General features: G+C 39.6%; 1 protein-coding gene across 1 annotated transcript in view; it reads right to left on the bottom strand.

Moving 5' to 3' along the window:
• The window catches only part of C5 (complement C5), a 125,318-nt gene extending 117,396 nt beyond the window's left edge, over positions 1-7,922 (bottom strand). The window contains exons 1-2 of the mRNA XM_066367283.1: positions 7,791-7,922; positions 3,112-3,304 (exon numbers count right to left, since the gene is read on the bottom strand). Coding sequence (XP_066223380.1) covers positions 3,112-3,304; positions 7,791-7,855 — 258 coding nt within the window. The 5' untranslated portion in view covers positions 7,856-7,922. The remainder of the gene's footprint in view (positions 1-3,111; positions 3,305-7,790) is intronic.
• Positions 7,923-17,478: the final 9,556 nt, after the last annotated feature.

The raw sequence follows: 17,478 nt of genomic DNA, 5'->3' as shown, positions 1-17,478 counted from the left end.
GAGGTCGGCAGCTTGAGCGCGGGCTCATCTGGTTTGAGCAAAGCTCACCAGCTTGGACCCACGGTCGCTGGCTTGAGCAAGGGGTTACTTGGTCTGCTGAAGGCCCGTGGTCAAGGCACATATGAGAAAGCAATCAATGAACAACTGAGGTGTTGAAACGAAAAACTGATGATTGATGCTTCTCATCTCTCTCTCCATTCCTGTCTGTCTGTCCCTATCTATCCCTCTCTCTGACTCTCTCTCTGTCTCTGTAAAAAAAAAAAAAAAAAAAAGATTCTGCACTCAGATCTTTTAAGTATCTTAAAGTTCTTGCCCCACTTTAAAGAAACAGAAACTGCAGAACAAAGATGCTTTGTTAAAGGTGTGACATATGATAAATAAGATTTAATGATCCCAGCAGGGGGCCTGCGCTCAAAGAAAAGGCACAATGTCAAACAACCAGCAAATAGAGATTCATTATAATGTTAAGATAAAGTTAAATATTTAAGATATACATAAATTTTTATGATTTCTCCACTTTAATCTACTTTCCAATTAACCATCTAAGTCAGGACTTGATATGTGGCTAATGTGACTGAGAAACTGGTTTTTCTTTTTCTGTTAAATCTGATTAATTTAATTTTTTTTTTATTTTTATTTTTTCCCTGAAGCTGGTAACAGGGAGAGACAGACAGACTCCCGCATGCGCTGGACCGGGATCCACCCTGCACGCCCACCAGGGGGCGTTGCTCTGTTGCAACCAGAGCCACTCTAGCGCCTGGGGCAGAGGCCAAGGAGCCATCCCCAGCGCCCGGGCCATCTTTGCTTCAATGGAGCCTTGGCTGCGGGAGGGGAAGAGAGAGACAGAGAGGAAGGAGAGGGAGAGGGGTGGAGAAGCAGATGGGCACTTCTCCTGTGTGCCCTGGCCAGGAATGGAACCCGGGACTTCTCTGCACGCCAGGCCGACGCTCTACCACTGAACCAACCGGCCAGGGCCTGATTAATTTAAATTTAAAGGTAACAAGCACACGTGGCTAGTGGCTGCCTTGACTAACATGAGATAAGAGTGTCTACTGAAAATAACACTTTTGGGAACTAAATCTTAATTCTTAATGAATCTAATAAGTACAGTATTTGTTAAGATATTAGAGCATTTATCACCAAAAACATTAATGAAAGAATTCTTACACTTGGTTCAATTTATTTAGATCAATTTCTCATACCTGAGTAATATACATACCTCTTTCAAAGGATAAAAGGTTCTAGAGAACCCTCAGTGTCGACTTTTAATTATTTATGATATAGTAATTATTTTTATTAAAATTTTATTTAAATATGTACAAACTTAAAACTAGGTATAATCTCATGTTTGTGACTTTTATATAATTATAAAATCAAAATAAATTTACAAAATAAATCAAAGTGCTAAAAATCAATATAATTATAATTATAAACTCTATAAAATGTCAAATTTTAATTTTTTTAAATAACTCATTTTTAAGAAACACTGGTATAAATAAACTTCAGAGCCTCTTCCAAGTCTGGTAGTATTTGATTTTTCTGGTCCTTGATTTTTAAATTTTTATTAGAATTTAAAATAATGTTTGGTTATATTTATTGACTTGACTGAATAAATAATAAGTTTGGAAAATTATTTTTACTTATCAGAATTTTTAGTAAGAAATGAGTTGCAAGCACTTTTCTAACCAAGCTATACTACAATATCTTTTGTTTTTTGTTTGTTTGTTTTTTACAGAGACAGAGAGAGGGATAGACAGGAACGGAGAGAGATGAGAAGCATCAGTCATTAGTTTTTTGTTGCGACACCTTAGTTGTTCATTGATTGCTTTCTCATATGTGCCTTGACCGTGGGGCTTCATCAGACCGAGTGACCCCTTGCTCAAGCCAGCGACCTTGGGTCCAAGCTGGTGAGCTTTGCTTAAACCACATGAGCCCGCGCTCAAGCTGGCGACCTTGGGATCTTGAACCTGGGTCCTCCACATCCCAGTCCGATGCTCTATCCACTGCGCCACCACCTGGTCAGGCTATAATATCTTAATAGAAGAAAAAGTTATTTGATCAAGGTTGTTTTTTATATTAACTATAGGTTGTCAGTGAGAGCTATTCACTTTAGTAATCAATAATTTATTAGTTTTGTAAACTATAATTGTAGAGTATTGGAATTTTAACAAGCAGATGTTCAACTGCATCTATGGATTTCTGTAGGCAATGCATTACAGATCAATATGTATAAGGTCTACTGGAAAGTTCTGTCCATTTCTATCACAAGTTTCGACATGTAAGCACATGTTTATTTGGTGCATGTGTGTGTGCCTCTCTATTTTTATCACTTAATGTATACATACTGACGTAGCAAATTAACTAAAACAAAGTTGATTCACGTTAGTCTTATGTGTGAAGCCATAGTGTACCCATGGCTACTGATAAAGTTCATTTATGCCACTGTAATTTTTACGAATTTCAACAAGGAAGAAATGCTACAGAAGCAGTCTGTCGCATCCACTATATTTCCCGGACTTAGCACCCTCCGACTATCACTTGTTTTAGTCCTTACAAAATTTTTTGAAGGGCAAAAAAATTCAAAAATGAAGAAGATACCAAACAAGCACTGGTTCAATTTTTCGCATCAAAAGATAAAACATTTTTCAAAAATGGGATATACAAATTGCCCTCACACTGGCAAGAAATCATTAATAATAATGGCAATTATATTATTTAATAAAGTTTATTGACAGTAAGAAAAATTTATATTTTGTTTTATTCCAAAAACGGACAGAACTTTCCAGTAGACCTTATATATTCATATTTTCTGTTATAATAATTTTCACATAAAACAAGTATTTTCAAACATTTACACATTAGTGCAATTTTACCTTCCAATAAGAACATTACAATTTACATGCATTGTTCAAAAAACAGATACAACTCTCCTATTTAGAACTTTGTTTCCTTCATATTACCATTAGTGACTGACATATATCACCTAATAATCACACAGAGGTATAATGGTATGTAAATGATCAAATCTTTCTGTTATCATTATTCAAACTTTGAATACATTGTATTGAGAATATTCTGTATGTATAAAGAAAATGAAGAATAAATACATACTGTTAAGATTGCAGAATTTTGGAATTGATTTCCTGGGGATAAAGTGACAGAGTTTGAAGTATAACTATATTTTTTATCAGGATAACTTTTAATGGAGATTATTGCATCAAATGCTTCAGTGTATCCATAAACTTGAATTACAATATTTTCAGATGCTCCAACACGAAGTACTTTTGGTGCTGATATGACATACCTGTTGAAACAGGAAAAGAGAAGGATAGTATCTCTATAAAACATATTTTGTTATACTTCTTATTTTTTTCATCTCACTCGAGATATCCAATTTCAAACAAGCACATTTTCTCAATTAAAAATTATTTTTAATTAAAATTTATTTGTGATATATGATCATTTCAGCCTAGTTTCCAAAAATAAATAGCTTGAAATTAGGATTCAAAAAATAGCACTGGAGATTTAATTAACATTTAAAAAGAGTAATAGCACCTTCCCTGAGCTACTGCAGCAAAGGAAGACTTAAAGCTTTTGAGTAGAACATGCAAATAGAGTCACTATTTTTGTCAATGAAGAAAAAAGCAACATAGTTACCAGTGATTGAATGCCATCTACTGGCTGAATAACTAAGGTAAAGTCACTACTCTCTCAAACTAAAATAACTGAAAATATCACCTTCTTGACCAGGCTGAGGCAAGGATGAAATGAGACTATGTATATGAAAGCACTAATCATCCTTAATACTCTATACATGTTAAAATTCATTAATTTCACTAAATTATTTGAAAGGAAGTAATTTTAGAAGGATTTTTTTTTTGTATTTTTCTTAAGTTGGAAATGGGGAGGCAGTCAGACAGACTCCGGCATGCGGCCGACCAGGATCCAACTGGCATGCCCACCAGGGGGCGATGCTCTGCCCATCTGGGTTGTCGCTCTGCAGCAATCAGAGCAATTCTAGCGCCTGAGGCAGAGGCCACAGAGCCATCCTCAGTGCCAGGGCAAACTTTGCTCCATTGGAGCCTTGGCTGCAGGAGGGGAAGAGAGAGACAGAGAGGATGGAGAGGGGGAGGGGTGGAGAAGCAGATGGGCGCCTCTCCTATGTGCCCTGGCCGGGAATTGAACCCGGGACTCCTGCACGCCAGGCCGGCGCTCTACCACTGAGCTAACTGGCCAGGGCCAGTGGTGGATTTTTTTTAAAAGATAGAATAAAAGTGAGCTTGGGGAATGCATTTGAAAATAGAAATAGTTATAGAGACCTTAGAAAGCAAATAATTACAATCGTACAATAATAACAACAGTAACTGAATAGTTGTGTATGAGTCTTGTATTTAAACACTATATATAAGCACTTTATATACAATTATTTTTTTGGTATTTTTCTAAAGTGAGAAGTGGGGAGGCAGAGAGATAGACTCCCGCATACGCCCGACTGGGATCCACACGGCAAGCCCACCAGGAGGCGATGCTCCATTACAACTGGAGCCATTCTAGCACCTGAGGCAGAGGCCATGGAACCATCCTCAGAGCCCAGGCCAACTTTGCTCCAATGAAGCCTTGGCTGCGGGAGGGGAAGAAGAGATAGAGAGAAACAAGACAGAGAAGGGTGGAGAAGCAGATAGGGGCTTCTGTGTGCCCTGGCTGGGAATCAAACCTGGGACTTCTACATGCCTGGGCCGATGCTCTATCGCTGAGCCAACAGGCCAGGGTCTATAAACAATTTTTAAAATCTTTCCAACAGGCCAATGCCATAGGTACTGTTGTTTTCTTATTTTACAAGTGATCAGAGGTTAATTTGACTGTCACCTGGATTATAAGTGAATGAGGAAAGACTTCATATTCAGGAGGTTTCTGTTGTAATGTGTTAAACTGAGGTCCAAGTTACAAGCATTGTTCACAACCACAGGTTGTTCCCTGAATTTTATTTTTCATGTGATTTCTATAAGAATGAAAATAAATCTACAGTTTTTTTAAATTAAAAAAAAATTAATGTGTGATTTTTTCATTGTTTATTAAAAGAAAACCTACAAATAAAAAGTAGGTTATTAGTTATATATCACAATGTTATATATAGTTTGAATACTGAGAGCTACTCAGGGTATTACATAGAAAAAAATGATTCAATCCAAAAGGTCATACAATTGACTAATTCAAGAGGCTAAACAGTCAGGCCATCACTCCAACTGGCAGAATTATTGCAGGATACTGTCAACATTATGACATTTAAAAAGTTTTCAAAGCGGTAGAGCGTTGGCCTGGCGTGTAGAAGTCCTGGGTTCGATTCCCGGCCAGGGCACACAGGAGAGGCGCCCATCTGCTTCTCCGCCCCTCCCCCTCTCCTTCCTCTCTGTCTCTCTCTTCCCCTCCCACAGCCAAGGCTCCATTGGAGCAAAGATGGCCTGGGCGCTGGGGATGGCTCCTTGGCCTCTGCCCCAGGCGCTAGAGTGGTTCTGGTCGCAACAGAGCGACACCCCGGAGGGGCAGAACATGGCCTCCTGGTGGGCAGAGCGTCGCCCCCTGGTGGGCGTGCCAGGTGGATCCGGGTCGGGTGCATGCGGGAGTCTGTCTGATTGTCTCTCCCCATTTCCAGCTTCAGAAAAATACAAAAAAAAAAAAAAAAAAAGTTTTCAAATCAGCAAGTCTTTAGTAACAATGAAATAAATTTGGAAGCAATTAAATCCTTTGAAGCATCTGTCAGTTCTACAATGACAACTAATTTGGAACCATTTATAGGCAAATTGTGAAAGAAAGGAATCTCCAGACTTCCAACTATCATCTGATTTCCCCATGTGCTTACCCAGGAACAGCGGGAAATGAGAAAACTTTAGTTTCGAGGATAACAAGGTACATTTACAGAAACCTTACAATGGGCTAAGCACCATTTTAAGGACTTGATACATACATAAGCTCACTGTTGCTACAAACAGTGTGTGGAAGGTCTTCTCACTACCCAATTTTATAGATAAGAAAACTGATAATTAACTTGCCCAAGGTCACACAGCTAATAAATTATAGAATTAGGAATTGATCCAGAGCATCCTGTTTCCTGAATTAAAACTTTCAATTGCTGTATTACACTGAATTTATCGAGTTCTGCAAATCTAGGTAAGAAAAGCTATTTTAATTTCAGTATTCTTAGAAGTTTCATATTTTGGTTCAGTATTGTTTTAATTTTGAATTGTCTATGTGGTAGTGGTGGTGAAACATAAAATACACAGTGTTTACAAGTCCCTAAAACAGGGGTTGGGAACCTTTTTTGGCTGAGAGAGCCATGGCCGACGCTCTACCACTGAGCTAACTGGCCAGGGCCAGTGGTGGATTTTTTTTAAAAGATAGAATAAAAGTGAGCTTGGGGAATGCATTTGAAAATAGAAATAGTTATAGAGACCTTAGAAAGCAAATAATTACAATCGTACAATAATAACAACAGCTGAACGCCAGATAATTTTAAAATGTAATTCTGTGAGAGCCATATGACAACCCGTGTACGTTTATGCATTATCCAGTAAAAATTTGGTGTTGTCCCAGAGGACAGCTGTGATGGGCTCCAGCCACTCGCAACCATGAACATGAGCGGTAGGAAATGAATGGGTTGTAATACATGAGAATGTTGTTATTATTTTTTTTATTAAAGATTTGTCTGCAAGCCGGATGCAGCCATCAAAAGAGCCACATCTGGCTCGCGAGCCATAGGTTCCCGACTCCTGCCCTTAAAGCTGGTTCTTGGAACCAGCCTTCTTATAGATTTTGGTCCTTATAGATTTATCAGTAGCCCAATCTAATCTAAAGAATTTCATACTTTTCATATTTTCTTTCAATAGTTGCAGAGGATCAGGCCACGAAGCTTACAGGGGAGGCAAAAATGTCACTTTGGCCTCTACCTGGAATATTCTTTCCACAGATATCTATAAGGTTTGCTCCCTTACTTTCTTTAAGCACTGCATGAGTACCTTAAAGAACAACATTATTTGTTCACATTTTCAAATAGTTTCCTATCATTTTTTCATCCTATTACTCTCCTTTACTTTTTTCTTCATATCATTAATAACTATCTTACTTTATTTATTCCTTCATTCATTGGTTCATTCATCATTTGCTTTTCCCACTAGAATGAAAGCTCTATGTTATCTACTATATTCCCAGTGCCTATCCTATGGTAGGTGCTCAATAAATCTTTATTGAATCAATCAGTTAAATGTATTACACTTTAATTGACTGATGATCATGTTGTAAATGGTACACTCTCACTCTTTCAAGAGAAGGAAATGCAATATTTATTAAGGGCCACTACAGTGTAGTAGGAAGACTTCAGAAAGACCCTGAGGTTGCCAACTTGAGCATGGGATCATCAAAATAATCCCATGGTCATGGCTTGAGTCCAAAGGTCACTGGTTTGAAGCCCAAGGTCCTGGCTTGAGTAAGGGGTCATGGGCTCAGCTGGAGACCCCTGGTCAAGGCACATATGAGAAGCAATCAGTGAACAACAACTGAAGTGACAAAACTAGGAGTTGATGAAAAAAAACCCAAAAAACAACCAACCAAACAAACAAACAAACAAAACTGTCATGTTGTTAGCTATTCATCAAAACACTTCCATGACTTTCACTGAGACTATTCCCTTGGTATTCTCAGAAGTAGAAAGTAATTTTCACATTAACACAGCCAATTGAATTTACTTTTCACTCATCACAACTAAGATGCATTGAAAATGAAGATGTTCTTTTACTTACGTTTGTTCTTGTCCCCAGCTTTTCCCCAAGAAGATTGAAAAACAAAGTATGCCCCAAAAGCCCATGGCTAGAGACAGCAGCAAACCATGGGAATAACCTTCTTGGAGTTACTCTCCTTTTAAAGAAACCGAGTTTAAAGAGTTTGAGTAAATTAGTTTACTGGTTAATTATTAATGTCAGAAAGAGGAAACTTCTAAGTAGGAAAAATAAAATTGGAATTGAAACAACCTTTAATGCTTAGATATGAAAGGTAGGAGATATTCTATAAGGATTTACACTAGAAATTTTATTTTAATTAATACAAAATAAAGGGATTCTAACATGGCAGTTTAGTACTACAATGAATGGCTTAAAGCTAGAAAACAGTAAGTCATATGGCCTTTGGCCTTTCCTCTTTTGACCAATTGCTCTGGCCTTACAAGATTTGTGATCATCTGGTTTAGACAAGGGCTAACTAGGTGGTTTTTCTAGAGAAGTCTTGAGTAATAGGATTGTTGGCATTGGAAGTGGCCTAAGCATAAGCTGAATCTGCAAAAGAGGTCTATAGAATAGTTCCTTGGTCAATTCCAGTCTAGAAAAGAAGCTGAATACTAGATAGAGGAGAAATTATGACAGGCAATGAAAATGCCATATTTAGCAAGCCAGCATCATTCTTTAGGAAATGAGGAACCAAATACTTCAGCATTAGGTAGAAAATGGATATCCTCCAATATCTACTAATTCATATACCACAAATACAAAATTCGTATCCATTCAGACACAGAATAGCCTTTTTATTTTTTATTTTATTTATTTATTTATTTATTTTTGTATTTTTCTGAAGTTGGAAACAGGGAAGCAGTCAGACAGACTCCCGCATGCGCCCGACCGTGATCCACCCGGCATGCCCACCAGGGGGCGATGTTCTGTCTATCCAGGGCATTGCTCTGTTGCATCCAGAGCCATTCTAGCACCTGAGGCAGAGGCCATACAGCCATCCTCAGGGCCCGGGGCCAACCTTGCTCCAATGGAGCCTTGGCTGCGGGAAGGGAAGAGAGAGACAGAGAGGAAGGAGAGGGGGAGGAGTGGAGAAGCAGATGGGTGCTTCTCCTGTGTGCCCTGGCCGTGAATCGAACCCGGGACTCCCGCACGCCAGGCCAACGCTCTACCACTGAGCCAAATGGCCAGGGCCCAGAATAGCCTTTTTTTAAAAAAAACAACTCATGTTATACATTTTAGTGAGGACCTTAATATAAGAGCTCAAGAAAAACAAAGCTTCCTATAACAAATGTGTCTAGTAATTAATTTAGAATAAAATATAATTTTATCTTTAAGATTTTTATGATGTTTTATGTTCACTAGAAAACTTTTTATTTACTATGTTCCTTTTATTAGCGTTCATTTCTACCTTAGCATATAATAAGTACTCTATTTTAAAATAATAAAACAGATTTCTCTAAACATTATTCTATAGTTCATATATTTTATGGTAACATTGGCATTTCTTGCTTTGAATTAATAAGGTTTTGTTTTACCAATACTTTAGTACTGAATTCATTAGGGGAAAAAAAGCACCCAAAGGAAATTTGATACATAAATTTCACTAAAGGTGCCTCTTGCATATGTTATTAAAATGGTAAAAATGTGCCACTCTTGTCTGACCATCTAGCCTGTTTCAGAAGAAAACTTGTAAAATGATTAAACTGGGTTGTGAAAGACGGGTCAAGTTAAAACAAACAAACCATCATTTTCGGGAAAAGATATTAGGAGAAAGTGATAATACTCTAATCGTCATAGAGAATATTTATATGTTAAGTGCAAGTTTGTTTGCTTGTATTATAAAGTCAATATTGATAAATGAAATTGTTTTTTCTGGTAGAAAACTTTTTTAAAAAACGATGTATCTGAAAGGTCATTAATAGAACCAAAGTTCAACAATTTACAGATTCTCAACAGTATTTAACTAAAGTTTTTATTATTTTATTATTTTTTTTTTTTCATTTTTCTGAAGCTGGAAACAGGGAGAGACAGTCAGACAGACTCCCGCATGCGCCCGACCGGGATCCACCCGGCACGCCCACCATGGGGCGACGCTCTGCCCACCAGGGGGCGGTGCTCTGCCCATCCTGGGTGTCGCCATGTTGCGACCAGAGCCACTCTAGCGCCTGGGGCAGAGGCCAAGGAGCCATCCCCAGCGCCCGGGCCATCTTTGCTCCAATGGAGCCTTGGCTGCGGGAGGGGAAGAGAGAGACAGAGAGGAAAGCGCGGCGGAGGGGTGGAGAAGCAAATGGGCGCTTCTCCTATGTGCCCTGGCCGGGAATCGAACCCGGGTCCTCCGCACGCTAGGCCGATGCTCTACCGCTGAGCCAACCGGCCAGGGCTAAAGTTTTTATTTAATTTAAAAAAATTTTTAAATATTTTTCTAGAGAAAGAGAGAGGGAAACACCAATTTGTCGTCCCACTTACTTACATACTCATTGGTTGATTCTTGTGTGTGCCCTGGGCGGGATCAAACCTGCAACCTTGGCGTGTCGGGATGGTGCTCTAACCAACTGCGCTACTGGGGCAGGGCTGAACTGAAGTTTTTATCTGTCTTTTAAACATGGCTCAGAGATCGATTTTTTTCACATTTTAAAAAGTTGACCTTTAGGGGTGTTTGGCTTTTGTACAAATCTGCATCTCTGAAAGAGGAGAAGCTAGATCTGGCAGAAACTTTGATGGTCACCTGACCTTCCTGCTAATGCTCTCTCAGTTCTATCCACAGGGCTGAGCCCAAATAACCTCACTTACTTTACAAGGCCACCTCCAGATTTGGGTCCCACTGGATTCTCCAGCCTCGGTGTTCCCATTCTTCACTGCAGACAAAAAGACAGATTATTTATTATTCTCTGAAGTCACCACAACATAAAGGTGCTCCTAGGATAATAAACAGTCAGCAAAGTACTATTACTACTATTCTTAACCTATATATTTCTATGCTTGACTTGGTGTGTCTTCAGAAACATGGTTTAGATATGGGCTACTGCTGCCAGCACTGCAGAACGCAGCCCACTCAGTGCCTGACCATAACACCATATGAAAGGGAATCTGGGGCACAAACTATATCCAGTTGGGGAAAATTATAGGTACATATCTCTCAGTCACTTGTCTTTCTATATATTTATGTGAATTTTAAAAAGACACTGAGTTACAAAACTTTATTGAAACAAAGTCTTACATGGAAGTCCAATGTATAAAATAGTTAAAATAAATAAAATAGTTAAAGTAAAGGCGCTTCAGTGTGGGGTGGCCCTGCTATCCACCTGTCTACCCAGCAAGCACCCTCAGGTGGCCCCTGAGGAGGCTCAACGGGAAAACTGGGGCCCCAGGAAACATGGTTTTAAAATACATTGACTTAAAGCACAAAACCTCTTCCAAGCGTTCTTGTTTCAGGGACCCTTACTATTACTTCCCTCTACCAATATCCCCAAGCCCAGCTTGAAATCAGTTTGTCAGTTGATCAGGCAGAAGGAGAAACCAGTCTCTCTTTTCACCCTGTGCCCAACAGCCACTGCTTTAGCTACAAATTAAAATTCCTCTCCCAAGTGACTTGAGCTATCAATACCTACCCCTCTAAAAGCCCCTGTTGTTGTTTTTTTTTTCACAGTCCTGTACTTATAGTTCACATCCAAGACTGTGGTATCTCAACATCACATTGGGAATTTGCACAGACTGCAAGAAGCCTGGTAGAGCATAATGGAAAAATAAAAACTCCAGGTATGGGCTCTGGCCGGTTGGCTCAGTGGTAGAGTGTCGGCCTGGCGTGCAGGAGTCCCGGGTTCGATTCCCGGCCAGGGCACACAGGAGAAGCGCCCATATGCTTCTCCACCCCTCCCCCTCTCCTTCCTCTCTGTCTCTCTCTTCCCCTCCCGCAGCCAAGGCTCCATTGGAGCAAAGATGGCCCGGGCACTGGAGATGGCTCCTTGGCCTCTGCCCCAAGCGCTAGAGTGGCTCTGGTCGCAACAGAGTGACGCCCCAGAGGGGCAGAGCCTCGCCCCTGGTGGGCGTGCCTGGTGGATCCCAGTGGGGCACATGCGGGAGTCTGTCTGACTGTCTCTCCCCGTTTCCAGCTTCAGAAAAAAAAAAAAAAAAAAAAAAAAAAACAACAACAAAAAAACCAAACTCCAGGTATGTACTCCAGAAAAACTTTTACACATACGCCTAGAAAGACTTGTATGGAAATGTTCTTTGTAGCATCATTTTTAATAGCAAAACTTTGGCAACAACCTAAAAAAACCAGAAATACATGTATATACATACAATGGAATGCAATGTTAGCTGATAAAACCAGCTTGCAGAATGACCCAAACAGCCTAATAACATATAGGTTTAAAAACATTCAGAGCAATGTTATTGTCTATAGACATTTACATTGGTAGTAATAACATAAACATATGATGGTGAAAAGTAAATACTAAATCAGGATAGTAGTTTTGTTTGGGAAGGAAAGGCGAATTTGGGGGAAGAAAAGCATAAAATAGAGTTCTTTCACTCTATTACCTTTTGTTTTAAAGGAATATCTGAAGTCAGTATAGCACTATTTCAAATCAGTGTTTAGTGTTGGTATGCTGGTATTTGATAGGTCCATCAATGTACTTTTAGTTCTAAAAGTTTGAAATATTTTTAAATTTAAAAAAGTATGGTTTGGAGCTACGCAAGCTTGATTTCAAATTCTGGTTTCATCTCACTAGCTATGTGATCTTGGGCAACTTAATGAAATCTTGGAACCTCACTTTCATCACCTATGAAATCAAATAATAAAATGCCCCATAGAGCTGATGGGAGAATGAATTGAAACGTGTATGAAGTCCTTGGCCCTGAACTTGGACCTGAAATAGCATGAACCTGAAAATATTTGCTATTATCATTATTATTATTGGTTTGAGACATATTCAAAATAATCTACTCTTTATTTTTAATATGAACATAGGATTGTAGCAATTTGTATTTAATACAGTTCTACCCTCCTGGCTACAGCCAGGCAGAACTCAATTGACACCGACAGTCTCATGACTCTCAGATTGAAGAATGTCTTTTATTATTGAGGCAAGCAGAATTTTGCCTCCACTTCTTTTTTGTTGTTGTTGTTTGTTTGTTTGTTGTCAATTAAAAGTCTGAGATTAGATGATGGGCCTCTTAAGAGTCCCTCTAATTGCTACATTCTGAGAGTCTGATATTCTCAAAAGCAAAGGAGCACAAAAAGGTTCCCATAGACCATATCCTTTTAAGAGGGCATTAAGTTGTTTTCTCCATTTTATGGCATCGATTGCCGTTAGCAGATTATGTGTACTGTCTGTACTCTCTACCTCTTTATCTCATAAGCTGTAAAAGGTCTTTGTTCAGGAAGCTCCTCCTAACTCTGTTATGCAAGACCTTGCTGAAGTGTTTTCTTACATCCCAGAATTTGGTATAGTGATTAAGAAGAAAGGTCATAAATGTTCATTTACTATCTCAACAAGACCTACAAACTCCAGTTCATTTTAACAGGTAGTATATGAGATTCAGGCATAGAGGCTATTTTCCCAGCTTTTACAAAGCTTATCCAAATAATAACAACATAATTATTAGCTCCTACCATGTTTCAGTAATTGCAATACTTAACTTTCATAAATTATCTCTAATCTTCACAACCACTCTGAAGGGTATTTTACCCTTGGGTGACTGAGGGAGAAACTGAGGCTAAGAGAAATGCAGTGATTTGTCTCAGGGAACACATCTAGTATATTGCAGAGATGGGGACTTATGTTGGCATCAGAAGAAAAAAGAGGAAAATTCCAAACCAGGCCAAACTTTCCCTCTGATACCTTTTCTCAAGCTATTTCGTCTATAGTTGATTTCTCATTTCAAAAACTCTTGAAGAATTTATAGACTGGTCCACATGTTTAGATTCTTGTTTATATATCATACTATTGTACATTCTAGGCAAAGTTTCAAACGTACAAGATGCAAGTAAGTATAATGTAAGTGAAGAGCTTAGTCGGATTTATATCTGATCCTCTCTTCCTCACAGGTTGCTGGCATAAGACTAGCTAAAGGAACAACCAGGAAAATGGCAGACTGGGGAGATTTCTTGAAAAGACTAAAGGGAAGAGCCAGTGAACACAGTGGTTCAGAACCAAGGGTGGGTAAGTTTGTATTGTTAAGTCCCAAATGGTAATAACCAAAGAGAGGTCAAGGAGAAAGCTATTGCTCAAACTACTCTTGTAAGTCATCAGAGTAGTGGGCTGGAATAGCATGTCCCAAAAGGCCACTTCAGATCATCAAATCAGTAATTGAATAGGAGAGAATTTCTGAGTAGACTGTGTGAAGGAAGAGGAAAATAATAAGACCAAAAGAGAAAATCAAGTGTCCATGATGAAATGCACTTAAGCACATTTCTTCAGAGAAAACAAAGTGACAATATGAAAGTGCCCACCCTCCTTTTATGTCTCACTTTTATAACCTCACTGAAGCTGCCCTTTCTATATCCTACACTCTAATGGATTAAGCTGAGCCCATTAACCCCCTCTTTGGCTCCATTGTCCCACACTTTTTCAAGCAATCTTACTTCTTGTTCAATATACAGTCTCTTTATCTAATTCTAATACCTACTATTACCCATACACATCCACTGACTCAGTAGCTCGATGTGTAGCCAGGCCCCAAAATGGCCTTCAATGTCCTGACCTCCCTGGTATTCATGTCTTTGTATGATCCCCTCCCATGCTGTAGCAGGGTTGGTCCATTTGACCAACAGAACAAAGTAGTGATTCTCAAAGTGTGCACCCTAGATGATTTCCAGGGTCACCCTATTCCAGAGAAATATGTGCCTGTTGAGGACCAAAAAACCAACAGGGTTTTTAGAGTTTAGATTTTTGGGGGACAGAGGTGTGGGGAATTGGCTATAAGCTGACAGTCTGCCCAACCCCCACCTCACTTGCCTGATAAGGTTGCAAAAGGCTGTTAAGCTGTGGTGCTGGATTGTTTACACTACTCCCCATGTTCCTGGGAAAGACTGGAGGCAAGTTTCTTCTATCCTTTGTTTGGTGTCAAGTTAAGATGATATGTATGGTGGGGGTTTTCTGCACTCAACACAATTAAGAGTATAAAGAGCCCTGGCCGGTTGGCTCAGTGGTAGAGCGTCGGCCTAGCGTGCGGAGGACCCGGGTTCGATTCCTGGCCAGGGCACACAGGAGAAGCGCCCATTTGCTTCTCCACCCCTCTGCCGCGCTTTCCTCTCTGTCTCTCTCTTCCCCTCCCGCAGCCAAGGCTCCATTGGAGCAAAGATGGCCCGGGCGCTGGGGATGGCTCTGTGGCCTCTGCCCCAGGCGCTAGAGTGGCTCTGGTCGCAATATGGCGACGCCCAGGATGGGCAGAGCATCGCCCCCTGGTGGGCAGAGCGTCGCCCCTGTTGGGCGTGCCGGGTGGATCCCGGTCGGGCGCATGCGGGAGTCTGTCTGACTGTCTCTCCCTGTTTCCAGCTTCAGAAAAATGAAAAAAAAAAAAAAGAGTATAAAGAGAGGAATTCTTCAATGTATTGACAAGGAAATGAGAGTTTGCCTTTCAAATATATGCCCAAACATTGAAGAAGTCGATAGGACACATCAGGCTCATGTTTCTCATAAACACAAGAATGAAAAACTTTACACATTCGCACTGGGACCTGCCGAATTTACTAAATCTAACTAAGAATGTATCTATATATATAAAAAGATAACTTTTTTCTTTTTAAAATTTTTTAACCCCTATTTTTTATGAATTCTAAAAAGCATAACAAAAAATGTAACATAAAAATGTTTTTCAATGTCAGAATTTAATTTTGTCTTATTTTGTTTAATTACCTTAAAAGCATGCTTGGACTTTATTTATTTTCTTTAATATTTGACTTAATTATAACATATTTCTCTAAAATTTGTACATAGTATGCCTACAATTATTTGTAGGATTTTAAATGCGCCCCAACTTCAAAAAGTTTGAGAACCACTGGAATAAAGTAAATGTAAAGGTGCATGACTTCTGAGGTTAAGTCATACAAGACATTGCTGTTCCCACCTTGCTCTCTTCTTGAGTTGCCTGCTCTGAGAGAAACCAGTGGGTTCACTGGAATTCCATGTTCATGGGTATTGTGGATGCTCTATGTCAGGGGTCCCCAAACTGCAGCTGCCTGAGGCCATTTATCCGGCCCTGCCGCACTTCTAAAAGGAGCACCTCTTTCATTGGTGGTCAGTGAGAGGAGCACAGGATGCGGATGCAAAGCGTGGCGTGGCTCACGTACATACAGTACTACTTCCGGTGACGTGACGCACGCGTCACGGCTCCGGAAGCGCGTCATATCACTTGTTACGGCTAGCAGTGACAAATATGGAACTGGACATTGACCATCTCATTAACCAAAAGCAGGCCCATAGGTCCCATTGAAATACTGGTCAATTTGTTGATTTAAATTTACTTGTTCTTTATTTTAAATATTGTATTTGTTCCCGTTTTGTTTTTTTTTACTTTAAAATAAGATATGTGCAGTGTGCATAGGGATTTGTTCATAGCTTTTTTTATAGTCTGGCCCTCTAACGGTCTGAGGGACAGTGAACTGGCCCCCTGTATAAAAAGTTTGGGGACCCCTGCTCTATGTGAATGGCAAGGAATGGTGGACACATGTACTGCACATATCTCCTCTGTTCACATGCATGCTCCATTGTCCCATCCGACTTCACTGTCTTACTAGTTCCAAGACAGCAAAAACAGAGCATTAAATGAAGTCCACCTCTGGGTTAGCCATTCCAGAGCTATCATTACACTGGGATTTGGGAGGGATGCCCCCCAAAATAAGAGTGATTTAGTTCTCCTCTCAGTTCCCTTTGGTGAAGGTCTTTTTCCTTTTGTAATTAATAATTTGTGGGGTGACATTTTGAGAGTAAGAGAATATCTTATTTGCCAACAATAGTTCACATATGGCTTTAATATCTATTGATGACCTTTGTCTGAATAAAATATGTGATATGGAGGGTAGTAAAACGTTGATTTCTTAATTAGGTCATTCATCTATATTAGCAGGAACTCTACTGAATAGAAGAGCTTTCCTTTAAGTGGAAGAGAAGATGAGCTCAGAGAAGAGAAAGAGATTATTGAAATTAATATATATATAAAACACAGCATTATAGAGAACAGGACAGCAAATCCTGGAGGCATTGGGGGAGGGGGCATGGGAAGGCCGAGGGGAATAAGGAGGTGGGGGGAGATATATTTGGTGGGACACTTGAATCTATGTAAACACAAATTAAAATCGTAAAAGAAAGAAAGAAAGAAAGAAAGAAAGAAAGAAAGAAAGAAAGAAAGAAAGAAAGAAAGAAAGAAAGCTTTCATTTTTGCAGGAATTCAAAATATTAACTTACAAAAGTTTTAAAATTAGGAAGAAAGTTATTGGAATGTAGAGCTTATTTCAATGCTGGACAAAAGCAAATCATATTTGGAAGTCGTTCTGGTCTCCCATATTCTGTGGCCATATGGGAGAGCCACTCTGGCCTTAGAGAGGTGAATGATAAATAACTTTTGGATTCAGGTGGTATAGTTCAGAGACAGAGGAATTCAGGGTTTGCCCAGGTGGGTCTGGTTTGGACTTGAGCACCTAAACCCGTCATAGCCCTCTTTAGAATATATCTGAACTTACAAAGGTGGCCCCAAATTCCTTGAGTCA

Source organism: Saccopteryx leptura, chromosome 2, assembly GCF_036850995.1.
Source record: "Saccopteryx leptura isolate mSacLep1 chromosome 2, mSacLep1_pri_phased_curated, whole genome shotgun sequence".
Lineage (NCBI taxonomy): Eukaryota > Metazoa > Chordata > Mammalia > Chiroptera > Emballonuridae > Saccopteryx > Saccopteryx leptura.
The sequence above is the reverse complement of the archived record's forward strand: the minus strand, read 5'-3'. Positions and strand labels throughout refer to the sequence as shown.